Genomic DNA, 24,021 nt, shown 5'->3' with positions numbered 1-24,021 from the left:
AGGTTGAATGGAGACCTCGGAGAAACTTTCCAGTATCTGAAGGGATCCTAAAGAGAAGTGGGAGAGGGCTCTTCATCAGGAACTGTAGTGATGGGACAAGAAGTACTGGATACAAATAGAAAGGGGGGAAATTTCGGTTAGATATTAGGAAGAAATGTTCTACTGTGAGGGTGGTGAGCCACTGGAACAGGCTGCCCGGGGAGGTTGTGGATACCCCATATCCAGCAGTATTCAAAGCCAGGTTGGGTAAGGCCTTGAGCAACTTGGTCTAGGGGGCATCTCCCTGCCCCTGGCAGCGGGGGTTGGGACTGGATGACCTTTACGGTCACCCCTGAACATTCCATGACTCCACCATGCTGCGACACCGCGGGCTGAGGCAACATCGCGCGCGCGCGCCCCTCACTGCGCGCGCCCCTCACCGCGCACGCGCCGTAACGGCTGTCCGGGGGGGGGGGGAGGGGGGGAGGATGGACGGGCACGCACCGCCCCGCGCACGCGCGGCAGCTCCTCCTCCCGGCCCGGCCGCGAGGGCCGCTCGCGCCGCTGCGTGACGCGCTTGCGTCAGACGCAGCCTCGTCCCGGGGCGGGGCGGGGCGGGGCCGGGCGGTAACGGCGCGACTTTTCAAAATGTCGGCGGGGGGGGGCGCGGAGCGGCCGCCCCCGGGCCCGGGAGCGAGCGGGGCTGCGCCGGGGCGGGCGGCCCGGGGCGCCCTAATGGGCAACCGCGGCCCAGGCCTTCGGCAGAACCGGTAGCGCGACCCGAGGGAGAGCGGCCGGCGCCATGGCGACCTGCATCGGCGAGAGGATAGAGGTGCGGCGCGCAGCCCCTCCCGCCGTCCGTCGGGGCCGCGGGGCGCGGGCTCGTCCCGCTCCCGGCGGGTGTTCGTGGGAGCGCGATTCCTCCCGCGCCTTCGCCTCGTCCCCTCGTGTTCGTGGGGAGCGGCGGCTCCGCGGCCGCTGCCATGGCAGCTGGGGGCGGGTGTATCCCGCGTCCCGGGAGCCGCGGCGGGAGCCGCGGCGGGAAGGCGGCCGGGCCGCGCCGGGCCGGGCAGCGGCAGCGCCAGTGCGAGCCGTGGAACGCGGTGCCGGCAGGAGGATGCAGCGGGGCTGGCTGTGCGGCCCCGCCGGGCCCCGCTGCCGTGCCCCGGAGAGCTCCCCCCAGGTACCCCCGGGCCGCTTCGCGGTTTGCCCGGATCTCGGGGGTGTGTGGGCTCCCCAGCCCTGGTGGGAGGGTCCGCATCGGGAGAGGCGCTCCGAAGCCTGACTGACAAAGCCCCAGGCTAACAAGGCTGGTTTGTTCGTGTTGCAGGATTTCAAGGTGGGGAACCTCCTGGGGAAGGGCTCCTTCGCAGGGGTCTACAGAGCAGTATCCCTGAAAACCGGCCTGGAAGTGGCCATCAAAATGGTAAGGCAGGCGGCCAAGGAAGTACCCGTCTCCCTAGAGACCAAATGGAAAGTTGCAACAGGTTGGGGTTATGCAGTTGGGCATTGATGTTTGAGCTGAGTGTTTGTATGTAACGGACATTAAGATTAGGATTTGATCCTGAAAGATACACCACGACCAAGTAGACTTGCTAATTAACAGAAATGCTTTTTAGTATTGACTGTATTTAGCCCATCTGCCTGGCAAAATCAGAATTAGGTTTCTCTGTTTAAGTATTTCAGAAAAAAAATTATTAGTGTTAGTATTGATAATGTTAACACTTGACTACTTTCAGTTGTGGTGTTCCTCCAATTATCTGTTATACTTGTTCATTACAGATCACAAGTTAAACAGTGTGAAAACTTGCTTATACTTAGAAATTTTCAGGCAAATATGCACTGAACATCTAAATTATGCTGTGATCCACTTACAGATAGACAAAAAAGCCATGCACAAAGTTGGAATGGTACAGAGGGTTCAGAATGAGGTGAAAATACATTGTCAGCTAAAGCATCCATCTATACTCGAGGTAAGAATCGTGGGGTTTGTAGAGAGAGCTGTATATGTGACTTGCTGCATAGTCTACAAAGTGGAATTTCAATTTTCCTTATTTTATGTTCCAGCTTTATAACTATTTTGAAGATAGCAACTACGTATACTTGATACTTGAGATGTGTCACAATGGTGAAATGAGCAGATACATAAAGAACAGAAAGAAACCTTTTTCAGAAGATGAAGGTGAGGTTTGTTTGTTCTGTGGAGCCTTCTGCATTAATGTTTTGGTTCACTCAATAAATATTTAATTCTAGAGGAAGAGTATTTAAAACTGCCATTAGAGTTTCTATACCTCAAAATTGTGTGGGAAGTGATAATCTAGAGATTAATTATTATTGTACATGTGTTCACTTGCATTTCTATATATATTTGTTTCTGTTTGTGCTATGTGGAGTATAAAAAAATAGTGATCTTAGAAGGCAGAGGTAGATAGAAGGTAGAGCTTACCTTTGTACTTAGAATTGTGCTGAAATGTGGGTCAAGACTGGGAAGAGGAAAGAAGAACAGGAAAACCAGCAACTTCGGCCTTTATTGCTTCCAGATGCACCTCACTGCTCACTTCTTGCTCAGTTCTTCCATCTTACCTGCTTCTCTATCAGTTTCAAACCTAATTCTATGAAGCTGCTATAGATAGGGATTTTTTGCACCCAGGTCACAGGACTGGATTAAAGGGGTACTGCTATACAGGCATCATCAATTTAGCTTGTATCTGTTTCCAAAAGTGATGAGCAGCTTAGCTTTAATGCTTAAAAACATAATTTAAAAAACTTTAGGCCAACTGAAAATATTTCCAGTCCTGTTTCCTGCATTAGATAAGTTTTCATGAACTTAGAACACAGTTGTGCCATTTTGCTTAAAGTAGAAAGGAGAAAGTTAATTCCAACTTCACTAGTCTGACACCTGAACACCCTTGTAACATTCGTTTTATTAAAAACAAAAGAAAACAGAAGCAAGATCAATAGCAGACTTAAAGCTGAGTTATTTTCAGAGCTATGACTTCAAATATAAGACTGCAACACCTGTTTTTGTTTTGATAGCACGGCACTTCTTGCATCAGATTATCACGGGTATGCTGTACCTCCATTCCCATGGAATACTGCACCGGGACCTCACCCTCTCCAATATCTTGCTCACCAATAACATGAATGTCAAGATTGCTGATTTTGGATTGGCGACTCAGCTGCAGATGCCTCATGAGAAGCATTACACCATGTGTGGAACTCCGAATTACATCTCTCCAGAGATAGCCACGAGGAGCCCGCACGGACTGGAATCCGACGTGTGGTCTCTGGGCTGTATGTTTTACACTCTTCTCATTGGAAAGCCGCCTTTTGACACGGACACGGTCAGGAACACGCTGAATAAAGTGGTGTTGGCAGATTATGAAATGCCAGCCTTTCTGTCAAGAGAGGCGCAGGACCTCATACACAGGTTACTGCGCAAAAACCCGGCAGATCGCCTGAGCCTTTCCTCAGTGTTGGATCATCCTTTCATGTCCAGGGGTAGCTCTGCACGGAGTAGAGACTTGGGAACCTCCGAAGATTCCATGGACAGTGGAAATGCCACCATCTCTACAACCTTCACGGGCTCTTCCAGCATCAGTACCAGTGGTTGCTTGAAGGAAAAGAAGAAGCTGTTAGTTGGACAGCCACTCCCAAATAAAATTACTTTTTTTCCTACAAACAAGAATTCCAGTAATAATTCATCGGGGGACAGAAGTGATTCTTTCCAGCAGTGGGGAATTCAGGGAAAGGAAATTGGTGTAAGTGGCAGGGGAAGAACCATGCAGCCTAGTGAAGAGAGGCCACATTCCCGCTACCTCCGAAGAGCCCACTCCTCCGACAGGTCTGGCACATCCCACAGCCAGACTCAAGGCATATCCAACATCACTGATCGATGTCACTCTTTGGAAGTGCTTTCCAAGCCTAAAGTAGGAACAAGGGAAAACACAGAATACTTTTCACCTGCCAACAGCTATACTGATATAGGAGAAGTATTTAAGGAGAAGACTTCTAGTACTTCTGGTTCTTTTGAAGAGCAGATATCTCCACCTGTAAAAGATCAACCACAGTAAGAATCAGTTTTTATTCAGATGAAATTTAGAGCTGGTATTGTCCATTATTGTCTTCTTTCCACGTGCAGCAAGTTGAGCATTTCTTTCCCCACGGTAATTGTAGTAGAGAGCCTTGCAATTGTTCTTTGTAGAAGAGACAGATGAGGGGAGAAGGCATTCAAACTGCAATTTACAAACATCTTCACTTGCTGATCTCTTTAGGTGATTTTTTTTCTTATGCTTAGAGAAGATAAAACAAAAAATCAGAAAAGATTAGGTAGTAGATTGTAAAAGTGGTGTACCAGAAAGGGAAGTGTCAATCATAGGTAATTATCTAGAAGTTAGTTCTGTACTTAGTTGTAGCTTCTGTGTGAAAATCCTGGGTTCTTTCTATAGACTTTACATCAACAGAATATCAAAAGTACCATTTTCTGTTTTGATATAAGGACTTCCATATCTTAGTTCCTGCCTTTCTCTCCACATTAACAAGTGGCATCATTTCCTAATTTTTGTCTTTGCAAATCAGTTCAAGGAAAAGACAAAACAAGCACTTTTCCCTGTAGGAAAAGTAAATGGATTAGGAAATTTTTCTTGACTGTTCTCAAGTGTTTGACATAAGCAAAGTTCAGTGGGCATGTACATTCTTTCTCCTTTGAGAAATGTTTGATGAGTCAAAAATTTATGCAAATGTTAATGTAATGCTTACTTTGTTCCCCATGACTCCATAAAGCTGTGCTGAATGTAAACATGAGAGAATATTAATGTGAGTGTGGGGATTAACTTAATGGTTACCACTTTTTTACATAGTTGATTATGGGAAAGCCTCTTGCCTCTGTAGTTAGCTTGCACAGCAATCTTAAATGCAAGGTCATAAGACCTAAATTAGATGCTTTATATTCTGTGGGTTTGGGGTGGTCTTGGTGATAAGTGAGCCCTTGCCAATGGTAGTAATCATCACAAAAAGAAAGTGCAGACAGGTATAGACTATGGAGCTAGAAAACCTCACAGGAGCTTAGTGTGAATTTACAGCAGATCAGTGACTCTGCAGTAACTGGTTTTGTGTGTATTCTTTATCCTTCAACATGTGGATTATATCTTGAGTTCACCTGCGCCTACATATATGTCATCATCTAAAAAGCTGGTAAAAAATCTTTATAATTTCTGGGATTGACTGTATTTTATAGAAATTCAAATTATTTTGGGTGGTAGGATTGGCATCTTTCAGCTGCGTGTTTGTTGTGCTGAGTGAGATACAGTGGGGTCATGGGTGTCATGTCATCACTGGGTCTTCTCCAAGGCTGGAGGATAAGAGCCAGATGTAAGAACAGCAGATGCTGGCAGCGTTATCATAACTTTTCATTCCATTTGGAAACTATTTTATTTTCTTATGCTTTACCCCATGAAAAAGAAACGTGTTCTGTGCTGCCTAGAGCTACAAAATGCCACCTGCATTTCCTAAATATTTGAAGTGTTGTGGTTTCTGCAGCTGTAGCATTATAACTTTTGTTGTGCAAGTGTCTTTGATGCAATCTTGGTTATGTGTGTAACTTTTATTTTGTAGCTCAAATTATCTGTGCCCAGTGAAGCCCCAGGTTGGTTTGTTAGAGCAGAAGTCCCAGGCTGAGACGATGCAGCAGTGGCTTGGAAGCATGCAGAAAAATGGTGTGTTACTCATCAGTTGCTTACTTTTGCACTCAAGTTAGTGACTTGTAATAGTTTCAGTGGGATTTTCTATTTTTATATTTCTTTGTACATCAAATGTGAATACTAAGTTTCCTAAAACAAGCTCGTTACTTTCTATTAGTATTTTAGAAAAAAACCCCAAAACCAAAAAACAAAGAGGAAACCAGAATTTTAGACCCTGACATAATTACTCAGTTGTGTAAATGTGTAAGTGTAAATGTATGACAAAATATTAGCAGGTGACTTGAAAGCCCTGTTAAATTAGTTGTGCAAATACAGCTAAATAAGAGAAGATGGGACCTCAGTGAATGAGAAAGATAATCAGGCTGCAGAAGGAGGGGTGGAGGGAAGGACAAAAGACACAGAAGGGAAGGAGGTGTTCTTTGTTGTGCATCATGTTACATCATTAACAAATAATGTAATTTAATCATAAAAATAAACCACAAATCTATTCTGGCCTTTTTTGGTTTGATATTACTGGACTCCTTCCCTTCCTGTCTACAGGGAATTGGAATCAGAGAACATATGGTCTGAATAATCCTATTTGATTTTTGGTCCCTTCTCAACTGTTCGGCCACATGGCAGAAGGAGCACAGTAGTGATGTGGGTGAGGTGAAAGTTGATCAAGGGCTTAAATATCAAAACGAGGGAAGGAGTTATAGGAAGGTTAAATATAAAAATAGTAAATACAAGGATTTTAAAAATAAAACAAGGGATTTGGAGTATGCATTTAACATTTTGAGTACCAAAACCTGTGGTTGATGGTAAAACACTAGTTAGACAAACTGGAACTTACATGAAACTCGTTACTAGTGGTTATCTGAATGGCAAATAAGCAGTCTTTCAACAGATTAAAGTAACTATTTTGTAAGAATCTATTTGAAATCTTAGTATTTTGTTTATAAATTATTTTTCTAAATTATTTGATGTATAAAAACTGAAGACCATCATAACTGAAATATAGGAACAGCTTATTTTAAGTAGCACTGGAATTTTGCTAGCAGTGACTAAAAGGCCTGATGATTTGGACTGAGGATTAGAGAAATCCCATTCTTCCCTTAAATAAGCTTTCTAAGACAATCCCTTGAAAAGCTTTTAAAGCTGTACTAGAATTTTTTCTTTCTGGCTATGACTCCTTGAATTTACAATGTCCCTTTGTGATGCTTTCAGTTCCTCTGAGACCACCTGCAGACCTGACTGGCAAGAGTAATGCACGTGGAGGTTTTCGGTACCACCTGGATGTGCAGCAGGATGCACCAAGAAATGCATGGAACACCTTAAAAGATATAAGGAATCACGATGCATCTGGTGGCTGTCCACATTCTTTAAACCAGAGAAACCCAAATAAATGCATCCCTGGAGTTCTCTGCAAAAACGAGAAAATTCAACCATCTCCTACCTGTGGCCTTTGGTCAACTCCAGAACAAAACCAAACTTGGGGCCAAGAACATTCAGCACACCAGAAACCTACACTGCGAAGTGTTGTGTCACCTCTCACTGCTCACAGGCTGAAACCCATCAGGCAAAAAACCAAAAATGCAGTGGTAAGTATCAGTTCTTAAAATGGGAACAAGTGAAGCGCTTAATATAGTGTGACTGTCTCTTAAAAATCACTTGGTAAACTAGAAACATGTTTTTGGGAAACTTAATCTAGAGTAATTTAAAATCATATTAATAAGATGCATCTTAGTTTTTGTGTAGAGAATACTTAAAACATAATGGAGCAGACCTGTCCATGTTTGATTTGTCACTTGAGAAGCCACACCCTCAGTGACCAGGCTGATACCCTTCAGTCATCTCAAAGTGCTCTGTTGTAATAGCACTAATAACAAAAGTTACTGTAAGAAGCATTTATAAGTTTGAAGTGCTTTTAAGGAAAAAGAAAAGCATTTATTAAAGCATTTGTGGAAAATGTAAAATCTTAACTTGCGGAAAGTAAAGGTCTTTTTGTTTAACTTGTATATTTAATATATTTTAGGTGAGCATCCTAGATACTGGGGAAGTGTGTATGGAGTTTCTGAAAGAACATCGTTCACAGGAACTTGTGAAAGAAGTCCTCAGAATATCTTGTGATGGAAATGTGGTGAGTATGTTTTTGATTTCTTCACTGTTGTATAAAGGGCTTAGAGTTCATTTAGAGCTGTTTTTTGCTTTTTAAGTGATTATTTCTTTTGAAATCAAATGTTTATATATGCACAGCTGTAAACTTTCCCCTTCCATAATAAAACCATATAATATAGGGAGCAAGCGATTATTTCACAGAAAAATTGGATTTGACTTTTGGAATAGGTGAAGTATCGCTGAAAAAGTGCCGCTGTTAAATCATTACTTAGAGGAATAGAGCTTTCATGGTAAATCACAGTAATTAATTAAAATGTGTCTAATTTCTGTACCTGTTAAAAGTGCAGAGTGCTGTAGTAAGTTGCAACTTCACACAATTTTTGTTCCCTTTTTGTAGATTGCAGTTTATCATCCAAATGAAGGAAGAGGTTTCCTTCTTGATGACAGACCTCCTGCTCCTCCTGAAGGCATCTGCACGTATAGTTTTGACAACTTGCCAGGTAATCTGGAATCTATTTTAAAATTATTATGATTAATGTGATATTTTAAGTGAATCTTGTGACTTTATCCATTTAGCTATTACTTTTCAGATAACTCTGAAGTAAAACTCCTCTCAGAATTAGATCCAAACTACAGTTTAACAGGAAACTGTTTTGAAACTTCACAGAAAAGTGTAACCCACAGGTTTTAATTCCTTTTATATGGGAGCTTATAAGGACTCTCCCCTTTACAATGTAGTGTACCAAAATTAAAGCTCTTGTAATCTTTTCCTCATTCATACTGGGAGCTGTTGGTGGAAATAGGTCAGTTTCTTTAAACATACTTCTGTCAGATACTTAAATATTACTCACAACCTTCAGCTATCAAATACATAATTACTTCTCTTCCAGCTGATGCACGGTGTTTAATCTGCTAACTTCTAAAAAAGCTTTTTTTAATTTTCTTTTTTAGAAAAGTACTGGAAAAAATACCAGTATGCAGCTAAGTTTGTGCAGTTGGTGAGAACAAAAACCCCTAAAGTGACATTCTATACAAGATATGCCAAGTGCATGTTGATGGAAAATTCACCCCCTGCAGATGTTGAAATTTGTTTTTATGATGGTATGTATTCATTTTTGCAGTTATGCAAGTAGGTAAATCATGATTTTAGAGCTGCACTAAAATACTGCCTAACACTAAACAACCACCACTCCAGTCTGAAGAAAATTGTGCACTATGAACAGTTTTTTGGCCACTCTGCCTTTATTCTAGCACTTGTAGATTAGTTGATTATTTAATTCCTTACAGATACCTTCTTCAGGAAGTACATGTTGCAAAAGTGTTATTTAAATTATACTTTGTTTTTATTCATGAGCTCTTCTTTACATTTACCTTTGATAGTTAACCTACTTTGTGAGAGACATGTCCCTACCCCAAGCTTTCCATGGTTAACTGGTATCATAACAGCTCACACTGAAAGGGTTCACATTTCCTTGCAGGTGCAAAAATACATAAGACAGCTGGTATAACTCGTGTGATTGAAAAGTCAGGGAAATCCTTCACTTTGAAAGGAGAAAGCGAAGCAGGGTTGGAGAAGGAAATCCAGGCCTATATGGATCATGCAAATGAGGTAAGGTGTTTTACATAGACCTTTTCCAGTGCAAAGCAACTTCCTGAAAACTCAGCTTCCCTTTCACAAGTGGGCTTCCAATGTTGCTTTGCTTGTTTTTCATGACACTGCTAAGGAGGGAGGATGGTGTTTCTTGGAAGAGCAATATCAACATACAGGTAACAGTTAAAATGCCTCACAACCAAGACTGAGAGGAAATTCTCACTATTTTGTAAAGCAGGTTTGCCTGTCTGGTGAAAGGATTAAACACAACAGATGAAGCTGCTTAATACAACTTGAAAAATTCAGTACCATTGCAATTGCCTTGTGTGGGCTCACTTGCCACATTAAACATGTATGAAATATTTATACAGTTCTCAATTTCAAACTGTAATAAACCCCTTCTCATTTCAGGGACATCGAATATGCCTTGCACTGGAATCTGCTGTTTTGGAAGAAGAAAAAAGGAGTGGAAGTGTTCCATTTTTTCCAATAATTGTTGGAAGGTAATATCTTTCAGTTCAAAATACTGATGTATTTGAATATTTATGTGTTTATTGAATACTTATGTATTTGAAATGGAAAACAGTTCTGCAGAAGACTTCTGCCATCAGGTGCTTTGGATGGTCCATGGTAAAATGAAGGAAGACCTAAGTCTCCTCACTTGTTTCTTTAGTCCCTTTTGGACAGACTTTTTCTCAGTTTTTCTCATTATTTTTCTAGAAAACCTGGTAATACTGAATCACCACAGGCTGTAGGACCTCCACCGTTGGACAAGACAAACTATTCAAAAGAAGTTGTGGCACTGGATAGAAATAAAGCTGCCAGTTCTACTCCAGTTCAGACTCCAGACTGTGCTCCTGTAAGTACACAAGGACACACCATATTTTACTTGAACTAATAGAATTATATTTGTATGGACATAGGCTTTTATTAGCTGTTTGTGAGCATATTGACTAGAAATGTTAACTTTGATTTCACCTAACTTTTGATATCTGAATTTAAGATCATCTGAAAAATCAGCATACTTCAAAACTTTACCACAAATATCTCCTGGGAACAGAGTTCGAAAATTGCTTACTTGTGTTAGACACAAGCACAGTCTTCAATTTGAGAGCTCTGATGTGGCCTCAGTGGTGTATGACAATTGGTATCACAAGGGTTATTGGCACTTGAGGGTGTTCTGAAATAATCGAGTGTTAGTGTGTGTATACAAAAACAAGGGCAAATGAAAATATACGTGTAGCCAGTAAGACTTTGTGAGCAATTCCATCTGGTTTGTTTAAAAGGCCCACCAGGCTTTGGTTCCTGATAAAACTTCCTCAGCTGACTGAATTATATTGGGGTCTTGGCACACTGTATTGTGAACTTTGTTGAATGTACATCAATCTACGTTTGTTGGATCTGCATGTCTGTTTGGTTGTGTAGCTCGTGTACAGAATCTGACCATTTTCACCTGACTGAAATGAACCTGACAACAGAAAGTTGTGTTCCTGTGGGGTTTTTATACTGTAATGCTGTTAAATGAAGCATAGAGGTTAATCTGTCTGTATTCATGAGCAGGTGGCAATTGACCACTACAGCTGGTACCTTATCAGGAGGATTAATGCCAAGGCTGTTAATTCTGTGCATCTCTGGGTTTTAGGTGGTGTCCTATGAAAAACCTACATTTCTGACTAACCCTGTTGAAAAGACGTGCTCCTCTGTTCATCAAACAGAATGCAGTCCAAATTCAGCCCAACTTGTCAAATCTGTTTTTGTGAAAAATGTTGGTTGGGCTTCTCAGGTGAGAAATTAATAAAGGAGGCATATGCCTATTCTCTTTTCCTATTAGATCTGAGATATGTATTTTTAAGTCATTAACTTTACATTATTGTTAAACTTGGTTTGTGAGGAATCATTCAGTTGTGCACCACAGTTTAAATCTAAAGTTTGTATGTGGAAAGGTGCTTTTAAACAAATGGCTTAGATAAATACCATGGCAAACTACATAAGTAGAAGAAAATAATAGTTCAGTATCTCAGTTACCACGATTTTCCTGTGGCTATCATTGCCTATTTCAGTGTCTTTTGTCATTTAAATTTGACTCTAGTAAAAAATTGAAAATGTTAAACTTCTCTGTTCATTATTGTAGATGCAAAGGTGTCATGACAAAGGTTTTAATAGCTTTGTACCAGATCTGTACAAGAGAAATGCATCTTCCTCTACAATAGGAAAAGCTGTTTCCTTGCAAAACCATTTTCCCTCTGCTCTTCTGTTGGATAAGCTTTAGGTTTAAAAACTGTTCTTGGCAATCCAGATAAAGTAAGCTTCCTGTCCTAACAGAAGAAGTTATCTATATATATATATTCTTTAAATTGTGTGTAGCTGTGAATTCTCACAAATGGGCCTCTTTTTAGTGTCTGGCCCTGTATAACTATTCTTTAGGAGTGGTTAAGCTAAAGATAATTCTTTATTTATCTGACATTGACAAGGATAACTAAAGCTGAGAATCTGAAACCTGAGGAAGTCTGCATGAGACTACCTCCTCCAAAGTAATATCCATGCAATCTTTAAAAGACTGACCAAAATACCTAAGTCTCTTCAGCAATTTTAAAAGCTTTCAGCTTCCATTTTTAGAAAAGTTCGAGGTGTGGAATTTTGTATTTCTTATGCTCAAACCATAACATAACTTGTCTCGTCAGCTGACCAGTGGAGCAGTATGGGTTCAGTTCAATGATGGATCCCAGCTGGTAGCCCAAGCAGGTGTCTCTTCCATCACTTACACTTCTCCAGATGGCCAGACAACCAGGTGAGTCTGTTCCTGCCATAAAAACAGTCCAGGTAACTCAGTACAAGGCTGTTGTACATCAGGTAACTTCATAGCCACTATTGATTTTGGTTTGTAAATATTAAACCTTAGCTTTGCCATCACTTCACAGTTGAGTAGCTTATGTAAGCTTAATACATAAAGAGAAGCACCCATAGCTGTGACCAAATTCTGGATAAAAAATGAATAAAACAAGTTGGGCATGCATCTACTTGGTCTCCAGAGTACAGCCACTATTCCTGCATAATATTAAAAACAGGGAGGGTGAGAAAAGCAATGTTTTGAAATAACTATATTGTCATGAAATACAACAAGTTATTTAAGCATCTCAATTTTTCTATGCTGCTTTGCCTCTCTAGATATGGAGAAGATGATAAATTGCCAGAATACATCAAAGAGAAGCTGCACTGTCTGTCTTCTATTCTTGTAATGTTTACCAGTCCAGCTGGTCCTCACTGATTAAAGACAACTGGGTGTCACAGCACAAAATCTTAATAAACTCACTCACTGACTCCCCAGTAAAGTGACTGATCTTACTCCGCTTATGCAGAAATTCTTCCAAAATCTGGTAAAAGGTTAGGAAGGGGAGGGCTGCTCTGTTTATGTGCAGCAAACTGTGTGTGAATTATCATACAAAACATTCTTTTCATTAAAGTGATGGATAAACTTGCTCAAGCAAAACTTCAAGCAATTTAGTTCTTGACTGCATTAAGTCTTTGGAAATAATCTGAATCCGTTGTATTTTTTTTCTTACTCTACTGCTTACTCAGTGCCAACAATCAAGGAAAATGCATCTGTTCAAGTATTTGTATTTGTAAATAACTTATATTTTTATGTCTTACAAGTAATATATGTAAATATGTATATGTTTTATAACTCTGTTTTTATTTTTTGTAGCAGCAGCTTAAAACGTCCCTGCACAAGCATGTTATACAAAAAAAAATAAATGCAGTGGTAATTGTCTGGATCTATTTATTTGTTTCATGGTCAAGTAATGGTTAAAGGGTAGGAATTAATAACTTTAGGTAGTTTTACCTTGTTTTACACCTTGAGTAATACTTACAGCAACTGCAGTAGCATTAACAGTAGCTTTTCTCCTATGCATTTTGCTTCAAGTGTGCTAACACTCCTGCTGATGCTTGTGTCTGTACTTAAATACTCTGACTTCCTTATTAGGCAGGAAAAGATCTTAAATGGAGTGGGATCCAAAACGGTGTTGGAAAGGGGAGGGTGAAGAGTTTCAGAGGAGCCTGGTGCTGGCTGTGTGCAAGCACAGCTCAGCTTAACTGATTCAAGCCAGTTCTCCTTATTCAGCTACTGTTTAAAAGACAGAACTTGGATTACTTTGTCATGTCCAAATCAAGGAACTAGCTTACAAATAAAGAAACTAGCACTAGGAACATCAAGAACAATATACAAGTAGCACTTACTATGAATTAGCTTATAAAAGCGAAGTCCTTTTTCACAACATTTTGTGATTCTGTAGCAGGAAAGCCCATGAGGGAATAAAACTTCTGTATCCTCTTCAGTCAGTATTGAAAAAATCATCTTTTAATTCAGTAGTCTCTTAGTGTTTGAACAAGTGAGTACGTAGGAATCCACAATTACATTTATTAAATTCAATAAGCATCGAATAGTAGGGACATTAAACAGCAGCCACAACTCTCAAACTGGAGTTATTCCAGAGGTTTTTTTCCCAGCAGCATTAAAACAGTTAAAGAAACCCGTATGGATGAGCTTAGGCCCCATTATGAAGGAAAATTACAATCTCACTTCTTAAAACAAAGTCTGAATGACTAAGTGTAAATTCCTGTTTATCGTACCCTAATACCAGAAAAAATAGAAGTCTGCAGGTAACAGTGAATGCCAAGGAGCCAGTTTTTTCCTTTCACTTAATTACCACCTCTGCTCAGCACAGTGCATTCATTCTCACCGAGCACAAAAGTGTAAACTATCGGTCTTGGACTTTTCTCTTGTAGTTAAGAAAAGCTGTGCATATTTCAACTCTGTGCAGGTTATCTCTCTTGCTGCAAAAAGGCATTCAGCAAAACAGGAGAGGAAAATTGCACATATGGTTCACTGTAGTTCAAGTAACAGCTGCTGAGACTGATTTTCAGTGGCTCTTGATCAATTTAAAGGCCCAAATCCCACACCAACTACCTGTGTGGAGGGTACCTACCTTCCTCTATGCTTCTGTCACCTGTCATTTGAAATCCTGGAGGAGACATAACAGGTTCCAGAACCAGATGGTCTGTATTAATCAGTGCTTACAAGCCAACAAACCCAACATCAGAAGGTTTGCTCAAGTAGTGGTGTCTCCGTACAAAGTGCATGCAGCTCAACTAATCTTGTAGTTACAAAACAGTTACCAATCCTGATTCACAGAATCAAGATAATATTTTTCTTCTTTCTGGAAAGGATGCACGTAACCTGTGACCTTCACAGCTGCATTCAGTGCACACATGCACCATTTAAACTGTACACACTTCAAATGTGCCATTGTATCGCTCTAACCTGTCAAATTCCTTCCTCTGCTGCTAGAAACACAGAACACAAAAGCTCAGTTGCAGCAGGGGTGACCAGGTATTAGGGTATGACCAAGTTAAGTGTTCTGTCAATGTGTAAGTAAAGGTGTACAGTCATTGGCACACAGCCAGCAAGGTCAGTGGTTAGGTACTCCTCATTAAAAAGCAGTAATAAACTAAGTATTACTTCTGGTTGGTTTTTCTGTTTGTTTTTTTTTTTTAAATACGTATTTAACAATTCTCTTCCTGCATCCTCCCATATCTGACAGAAAATGCAATTAGTCTCTTGTATACTATCTCCAAGAGTAAGAGAGAGGCTACAACTACTCCACAGATCAAGCTGAATGCCCAGCGTGGCCCCAGGTGAGTGTAGATTTGGCTGACAAAAACAGGCCCAAGGATCCGTGCTCCACTTCCAGAGGCAGTCAGCCATCCCATGTAGACACCCTACAGCAGATCAAGAGCTTATGTAAGTGATACAGGAATTATTTGGCTGGCCATTAATTCCAACCCATTAGCCTAACTAGAAAATTTAGAAGTATTTAAACAACCACTTATCTTTCTTAACTCATTAAGACACTGATTACTTTGTTTCCAAGAGTACTGCTCAGCCTCTCTAAGTATTAATTCCAAGGGTCCACTCATAGGTACTCTACTGGTTTCTAACCAAATGCATTCTGGCTCAAAGCATTTAGTCTCACCAAAATGTAACATGAAAAAAATGGGGAAAAGTGGAATAAAATCTTTTGTTAAGCAATAATGTAAGTTTGCTATAGTGTTTCACTACTAAGAAATGCCAATACTGAAGGTCTAGTAGCATTTGTAGTCTTTATATAATAAGCTTGGTAAGAGGAACATTATTTGATATTGGTATTCCAAATACATAATTGGTAGTTACAAAAAGGACTCTGCCAGAACAGTCATGACATTTCCACATTGTAAGATTTGCATACATAGCACAAGCCTTGCTTTCTAATTGCCCTAGAGACTTGCCTTGGATTTTAAAAAAGATTGGAACTCCTGCAAAGTTCTGCCCTGCTTAAAACACACTATTATTTTGCTGATGACAAAAGGAATTTTTTACTAGATCCCTCATTTTAATAAAGAGAGTGCAAGTCTTGCAGAGCAAATGAAGTAAACCATTTAGGAATTGTACATACCTGAGGCTTTGGTCCCAGCACTTTTGAGTATAAAGTGTAGGACATGACATTACAAACTGGATAGCCCAACCCTATGAGCACATCAGAGCTGAGGTACTGGGCCAGGTAGATCACGGGAGTATTCAGGCACCAGGACTGTGTGACAGGGCAGCCCACAGGTTCTCCTGTGTGGTTGGATGGCAGCTGCATCTCTTGCAAACTCCAGAAAGGCATTAACATTTCAGTGGGGGCTGTTCTGGGAATGGAGTTGTTCTTTATTTCTGTAAAAATAAGTTATTCATATCATTAAGAACAAAAGTGCAATAAAAGGCTTTCAAAAGAACACTACAAAGGTAGGTGGTCTAGTAAGACTTGAACTATACCTTGCCACTGGATATTTGGTAGTTTCTTCCCCCAAGGCAGTAAGATAAAGAATCCAATCAAGACAATCAGTAAGCCTGCATGGAGTATGGCACGCTCACCAGTCCTATCAAACATTGAAATTGCAATTAAATGTATCATTTAAAAATGTAAAATTTATGTAGCTGCTAATGACATAGCCCATTAGTTTGTGGAAATTATATCAGACCAAAACACCAACAAAAATGTTACAAAAGCACAGTAACTTAAAACCTGCTTTTCTTGTGATTCAAGAGTAAAAGACAGTCAAATAAGGGGGTTATGTTAACAGAATAAAAAAACAACCACAACATCAAGGCTGTGCCAAAATTGGAGGTATTTCATTGTCATAGTAAACCCAGATTCATTACCAAGTAAAAGATTTGAGTAACACAGATTTGGCCTTGCCATAAAACTTTTCACACATAGCCAACATAAGTAACAAAATTCCAAGAACTTACTTTTTTGATAGTATTTTAACCACCATGAAAACAATAACTGATTCAATGCCAATCACACTGAGGATTATTCCATTATAAAAAACAGCTTCTTTCCTGGTCCAGGAATACATGTCCATCGTCAGTGGAGTAGCTATACTAAAATGACAGAACAAAAATACAGTAATCATAAAAAGCTGCTTCTACACATTCATTTCCATACATGTATTATCCCAAACATCAGTGCACTACGCCAGCCATACTCTGAAGCATCATTAATCGATTTCTGATAGTTCAGGTGGAGTTAAAGCCAAGCCAGGGTAATAGAGACAGAAAAAAAACCAGACCCTGTGAAAACAAAAGTAATAAACTTTTAATACTGTTTCAGTTTTAGCAACCAATCAGTCTCTAAAACCTCAGTTTTCTAAAAATAATGCAATTTTACAGAGCCATATTGTAAAACAAATTTTAGCTACATTAGAGCTCAAAAAACTTGCAGAATAAATCTTACATCCTCAAAGTATTTTATAAGTTAAAAGAATGAAGTACATTTCAGCCTGAGATAATACTGTCATGTTTTACTTACTTTCTTACACACAGAAATTTGGGAGTGGATAACATACATCTTTAGGCTAAAAAACCCCCCGTCATATAAAATAGAGTATTTAAGAATACAACTGCATTAACTCTATCAAACAATTGTTCTAATCATTACCAAAATAAGAGACACACTGAAGCTTTTGGAGCTAATCAGAATCATACTAAGAAATCATACAAAACTAAAATAAAACATATAGAACAAGATACTCAACTGAAAACATGTTTTCTCTGAAGATTTTAGGTAGCCCAAATTAAGCTACTTTTTTTTTGAACATTCAAAAGGTTGAGGATATGGGTTTGCCTCCATTCAAAAGCTTTTACATTAATGTTTCCTATACCACAAACTCCACAGATTTTTAGTTATCACTGACCTTTAATTCATTACTCTGTATTACACATCAACTTGATTGCATATGGTTTTGGACTTCCACTTAGGAAGTTAGGAAGATGAATGGAAAAGCTTCTATATGCACCTCCAGTCTAATTACTCTACATGTCTGAGTATTTTGAGAGAAAATAGAAAAACTTACGTTTCAAAGACAGCAAACACAAACAAGATGACAAAGAAGAGAACGTTGAGTGCTACCACAGCAACGTGGTCAATGCTTCCTTCTGTGTTCTGATCCAGAACATCACTTCCTGCAGCAACATGAAAGAATTACCAGAACTGCACACTTGAGCAAGTTGGTGGGCAGCTAGGCAGTTCTACTTTGAGAATCAAAGTATAAAGTTTTTAAATCAAAATGGAATTGTTGACATTTCAATTCCACTGACAATTAGAGAAAATTATTTCCAAACTGGTTACACTGTCTGTTTTCCCAATGAGTCCTGAGTGACAGCAAAATGAGCAAACTTCTTTAAATATCTTAACAATGGAAACCAAAACATTCTCTTGAAAGGTCAAAATTACACAGCAGAATTCTCAGGATGAAAATATGGAAGGATCCATACAATTTCTTTTTTTTTTCTTCTTTGCTACCAGACAGCACTATGGACACAACATGACAAATGAAGCAATTTCTGGATCAGCTAGGGAGAGATGTAGCCTGTTTTCCACATCAACTTCCCAGTGCCTCAGACTTTAGAATACTTCTAAATGCTTCTATGTAATAAGAGAGTACTTCAAAATTAGAATCACAGAGTAAGTTTTCAAGGACACACTGGTACCTTCTCCATCAGAATTGATACTATTGTACTGGCGTCCCATGTCATCCACTCGGTGCTCCCTAGAAATTTAAAACTTTTTTCATTATTCCAAATATTTATTTGATCTACTATTGAGTCAAGTTTCTGTTAAAATAATTGTAAATGGTATCTATATGGTAATTATTCACAGCTCCTTTAAACATCATCTACCAAGCTCACATCTGACTGCAGTGAATACCATCCTATTCAAGGAAGGAAATATTCTAGTGGGATAGTATCACATATCCAGATGCATCTGCACCAGTGGGAGAATGAATAAAAATCCCCCCTGAGATTCTTAAAGGAAAGACACAGACAGTGAGATCCCTACAGACAAGCCAACCTTATTCCTCCTTACAGAAAAAACATGGGCAGCAACCACCAACACTAAAACTGTATCAAGGCTAATAGTCTAAGATCTTTAACTTTTTAAATCAGTTTACATTCTAACCACAACATCACCAAGATTCATTTATGAGCATAACAAAAATACAGGTATTAAAGAAGGTAGGAACACTGAAAAAATAAATAACAATTTATAGTTTTAGCACTCCAGGTTTCAGGTTTATTACTCCTCCTGCTGAGCAGCATATTATTTGCTACAAGTCACCCACATGAACGAAGTAGGATATTTAATTTTTTTTTTACTTGATTACCTGAATATGGCGAAGATGAGAATAATATTAATAACTCCTAAGAGAGCTCCAAATAAAACTGGTGCTGTGTACATGTTCAGCTGAAGACAAAGGAATTTCCATGTTACTCCTTCTTCTCCAATAAGTGTAAAACATGTCTGAAAAACTTAAAAACATCAATGTACTGTGAAAATTTTGAGAATCATTAAGAAAATATTAGAACATATTTAGAACATATTAAACTGGATAAGCACAGTTATTCTAATTACCAAGTAAAATTTAAGTATTATACCTGTCAAACCTTTTACATTTTGAGAATCCTACTCTAAATAAACCAAATGGATACTAGTGGGATCTCAGCTAGCCAGAAGACTGCTTGGTTACATATAAACACACTGTATAAATAACATTATGACACATAAAGAACTAAATTCTGAGTGTACCACTGGTTAATTTTCTTGGCAGACAGATGATTTACTTTTTTCCTCTTGCTTCTACATGGAAAACCTTGGTCCTGGGACTGGATTATCTCTCATGCTAAGCGCAAACTAGAGAGAAAAGATGCAGTAGGGGGGTTTAAATGAAACTTTAAATTGGTGCAGAGCACTTGGACAAGAATGTTTCATTTTTATTGGCTTACAGAAGTACAGATGAATGGATCCCATTTATTCAATTGTGATATCATTGACAAACTATGCCTTAAGATCCCCTACATACAGCTGCTGAGGATTCCTACTTCCGTTGCCCAATTTCAACCTAGTAAGAGAAGTGAGGAAAGAAGACATGCTTTACCTGGCCCTAATATGAAGCCAACTGCTTGGCAGGCACTGGTATTGGCCATGGCACTCGTTCTTTCCGTCAGAGAAGTGGCACCCGCAATATACGATCGAACTACAGCCACATTTCCTTCAAAAAAAACCCAAACCCAAGCAAGTGTTCATGTAAATATCAAGTCATATCGTTAAACTGTTGTTGAGTGACATTTATTTTAAGGGTTTGCTTCTTATTTTGCAAGAAAATAAAACCCAGCACTCCCTCTAGTATTTTTGCACAACAGCACAATTACACAATTTTGTGACAAATTGCTATGGGCCAACTCTTTGCTTTGTTAAATATTATCGTTCACATAATGGTAAATCTGGTACTAAAATACAACGTTAACCATCTCACAGAAGACACAGAATGTAGTAATTTTCAGAAATGTAAATTCTGCTGTGGTTACCTGCTCCAAACCCCACGAGAGCACGTGCAGTCAGCATATAGTACTTGTTATGGGAATGGGGCACATGGACGTAGGCATAGAGACAATTTGCAGCTACTGAAATAGCAGTGGAAATGACCAGAGGTTCTCTCCTGGGCCTGTAGTTGGACCACAAGCCAAACAGGGGAGAGGCAACCATTTGGCCAATGCTGTATGAAGCTATAATCCAGCCCAAGAAACTCGCATCCGCTGTCGGATCAATCTGCAAGAACACATGAATCAGTTCTGTGGGTAAAGCACTGGAGTGGTTTTTATTACCAGTAACACCCTTTTAGAATTAGTACCTAGGATACCAAGGACTCTGTACTGTAATGCTTTGTCTGGGGTAATAAACCTTGGCTCACTCTCTCCAGCAATGCACCAAATCAATAAAATCTGCTTCACTTCCCAGCCTGGGAATGGCTCACTTGCAGTAAAGTCCAGCAGTTTTTATGCAGCACTGCTGATGTTCTGGGCTAGAGACAGAACTTCAGCAACATGGCAGGCACTTTCCATGCCAGCAGCAAGGAGTCACTTCCATTGTCTCTGCACATGCCTGAATCTGTCCTGATTTACAAGGCTGGTAATGCATTTTCTTTTCTTCTACAAGAATTCTGCACCAGCCTTACTTTCAATGACACCTCTAGGTCCCTGTCCAGGGTATGTCCTTCCAAATTTGCATTTAAAACTGCCTTCTACAGTTCCAGGGGCACTAAAATCCTACCACAGATTAAATTCAAGTTTTAGAGACTTTTATGCTGCTTTTAAGATCACAACTAAGAGGTGAAAAACCCCCAAAGAAACTAAAATCGCTATACAGGAACAATGGCAATCCCCTGTTAGGAATATCAAGATCTACGTGCAACAATGTGACATTTACAGAGCAACTTGTACCTCCAGTTCCCTTTTTCTTTTTCTTTTTCTTTTTCTTTTTTTTTTTTTTTTTTTGCCAAAATGCAGACAAGTCTTGTGCATGATGTTTTAATAACAAGATTTCTATTGGTTTGTTGTCCAAGAAATCATGATATTGGAAAACCAAACATTTCTGGATTATGATGCACCTTTGCCAATTCAGGAAAAAAACCTGACAGATTTTGCAAGAAGTAATAAAAGCTAAGTGGATGGCAGAATAAAAGTCTCTTAAAGCCACACACTTCCCTTCACTTTTTGTTTCCTAAACAAAAAGCCAGTTTTTGTATGACCTACTTTTTGAGCAGGAGTTTTCTGTTCTTACTAATTAAAAACCAAACATATTTACAAACCTTTTGGAGATACGGCCACACAGACATAATTACAATTGAGAAACCTGTAACACAGTAAAAACAGAAGTTATTTTATTTGCCATTTTTATCAGTAATTTTCTTTCCTGAAACAGTTAGTACATGTTCCTTCTTCTGCCTCTAAGTGTATTATAGTCTAAACCTCTGCCTTTCCTGCTTTCTTTAAAGAGTGGTAATTCCTCCTATCAGGAAGAACTATTTTTAAAAGATCATTTTATAGGTGCATACACATTAAACAAAAAAACTCCTGTGTTGTCCTCACAATGGAAAGCCAACAAGGTCCTCAAAGTAAAAGAATTTCTTGATATACTGACATATCTATATTCATTAGTCAAAGACATTTTAATTCATAAAAAAAAAAAAGAGTTGCTGAAGTATTCTATCAACTTCAAGATAATTTCTTAGCCCACAGAAAGTCATCACAGATCAAAAATCAACAGAATCTTTGTTTCTGGGGGGAGTTATTCAGGAATAAAATTTCAATCTGTTCTGCAATGGAGATGCAAAGTCCAGTAGAAGAAAACAAGCTTTGATACATATTTTGAAATAGCATACATTCCCCTAAAGATCTTGCCTCTTAAGAACTCCACATTATTTCTGTTCTCATTCCCTAGAAGTTTCACTTTGGATGATAAAAGTGCATCCTTTGTTTTGTTCGGTTCTGAGCAATAACCTTACCTTGCCACTACCTTTTGCCACTAGCAAACCATTAAGGAGTCATAAACCACAGACTTATGCAAGATGTCATTTTGTGTAAAACCAGTTTTATTACTTATCTCATTAGATGTAACTTTCTGTTTGATTTGCTAGTCATATATTTTCTATTAAAGAATTAAACAATGTACCTTTTTTGAGGTTAGAACAGTAGCATTAAAGAAGCCCTGTAGTTGAAACCTAGAAAACCCTGTAATTTTCAAAACAAAGTATATTCATTAAACAAATGACATAGAATTCCACATGTGTTTACTTACCTACACTACTGAGAAACATTGTCAGGTACATGATCCAGATGGATCGCCATCTACTCTTATAATGCTCCTGTGTTTCAACAACATCTCTGTTTTCAAACCAAAAAGCAAGAAAGAAATCATTATCAGGTCCTCTTCTAGTTGCTCCCACATGACACTGAAAACATTTTTCACCAGCCTCTCAATACAGTTGTGTAACTTGTTAAGCAGGAGTGGATTTTTTGCTCAGCAAAGACTATAAAGGATTTATTTTTCTCTGGAAAAATACTAGATTGACAAATCAAACAAAATAACAGAAATGCTATCACACACCAATATACATACATACATACAGAGATCTTGATCTACGGGAGGTCTTCAATTCTGCAAAATCTTTGCGTAGACACTTTGGATTACCACACATCATATGAACGTTTTAAAAAGTGTGTTTTAAACCATAAAACCTCAGACATTTCCTCACAGCTGTACCCTTAAAAGAGCCACAAACCTGAACAACTCTTGATTTGACTAAAAGCTACAGCCAGTCTGTTCTTATGATGAGAAAATAACAATATACAATGTAAAAGTTGTGTGTAAAAGATATTGTTGTAGATTGCGAAGGCTGAAAAAGAAGTTAAACTAGAAGTTACAATTTAAATTACAAAGTAATCTCTATTCAAATTATGTGGACTCAGGTTATAGATACATAGATGCCGGAACATAGTTTATAAACACTGTTTATGTAAGTCATAGATTTCGGCACATCTGCGATTCTAAGTTCAAGACACTTGTTTTGCTGTCAGAAGGGGAAAAAAAACCCAAGTGACCACCTGCTGCCCACACATGAAGGCTGCTATTGAACACCCAGACCTCTGCCCCACATTAATCCTGTCTGGTGTCTTTTAGGAACTTCCCAAGCGAGCGGGTTCGTGATTTCCTACACGGGGCAGCAGCCCCCGGCCCGCTCCCGCAGCCGGGCCCGGGGCGGTCCGAGACACGGGCTCGGGGCTGCGGAGCGCTGGGACGGCGGCTCGGGCCGGACCCCGGCCGGGCAGCGCCCCCGGCTCGGGCTCCCCGTGCGGGGCGGGGAAGGACCCGGCACCCACGGGCGGCTCCGCGGGGCACCCGCGGCGGTGCCGCCCCAACACCTGGCGCCGCCTCAGAGCGGAACCAGCCCCTACCTGCTCTCCCCCTCCTCGTCCTCATCCGCCGCCGCCTCTGCGGACCCCAGCAGAGGCTCCTGCCCCTCGGGACGCGCCTCCGCAGCGGAGCCCGCGGCCGCCATGGCCCCGCAGCGCCGGGCCCCGCCCGCGGCCGCCACGGCCCGCGCCGCCCGCCGCCAGGGGGCGCCCGAGGGGGCGCGCTACCGCCTGTCCGCCGCTGGGGGCGCTGCCGGCTGGGGCCGGGCCGGGCGCGAGACGCGGAGGGGCGGGGCCGGCTGCCTCCCGCGCGCGCCCCACGC

The 24,021-nt window shown here is 40.1% G+C and overlaps 2 protein-coding genes across 3 annotated transcripts; one reads left to right on the top strand and one right to left on the bottom strand.

Annotated features, from left to right (window-relative positions):
- Positions 1 to 655: 655 nt before the first annotated feature.
- PLK4 (polo like kinase 4) lies at positions 656 to 13,143 on the top strand. 2 transcript variants are annotated; one of them, XM_048304217.1, is made up of 16 exons: positions 656 to 811; positions 1,310 to 1,405; positions 1,857 to 1,952; positions 2,047 to 2,161; positions 3,016 to 4,048; positions 5,593 to 5,693; positions 6,885 to 7,258; positions 7,693 to 7,797; positions 8,173 to 8,275; positions 8,727 to 8,876; positions 9,254 to 9,384; positions 9,778 to 9,869; positions 10,087 to 10,225; positions 11,009 to 11,149; positions 12,048 to 12,154; positions 12,532 to 13,143. In XM_048304217.1, the coding sequence occupies exons 1-16, from the start codon at positions 782 to 784 to the stop codon at positions 12,629 to 12,631; spliced, it is 2,913 nt and encodes a 970-aa protein (XP_048160174.1). In that variant the 5' UTR covers positions 656 to 781; the 3' UTR covers positions 12,632 to 13,143. The 2 variants fall into 2 exon arrangements, with proteins under 2 accessions (XP_048160174.1, XP_048160173.1); XM_048304216.1 differs by lacking the exon at positions 656 to 811 and adding an exon at positions 1,089 to 1,162.
- A 558-nt stretch (positions 13,144 to 13,701) lies between these two features.
- On the bottom strand, positions 13,702 to 23,868 carry MFSD8 (major facilitator superfamily domain containing 8). The gene is made up of 12 exons (XM_048304218.1): positions 23,741 to 23,868; positions 22,584 to 22,669; positions 21,595 to 21,638; positions 20,315 to 20,555; positions 19,885 to 19,998; positions 19,114 to 19,258; positions 18,440 to 18,498; positions 17,803 to 17,911; positions 16,697 to 16,831; positions 16,220 to 16,323; positions 15,858 to 16,117; positions 13,702 to 15,144 (listed from the first exon to the last, which is right to left on the bottom strand). Exons 1-12 carry the CDS (start codon positions 23,842 to 23,844, stop codon positions 14,929 to 14,931), a joined length of 1,617 nt encoding a protein of 538 aa, XP_048160175.1. The 5' UTR covers positions 23,845 to 23,868; the 3' UTR covers positions 13,702 to 14,928.
- Positions 23,869 to 24,021: the final 153 nt, after the last annotated feature.

The sequence above is a fragment of the Corvus hawaiiensis genome, chromosome 5, assembly GCF_020740725.1.
Source record: "Corvus hawaiiensis isolate bCorHaw1 chromosome 5, bCorHaw1.pri.cur, whole genome shotgun sequence".
NCBI lineage: Eukaryota > Metazoa > Chordata > Aves > Passeriformes > Corvidae > Corvus > Corvus hawaiiensis.
Note: the sequence above shows the minus strand (reverse complement) of the source record. Positions and strands in the feature narration are given on the sequence as shown.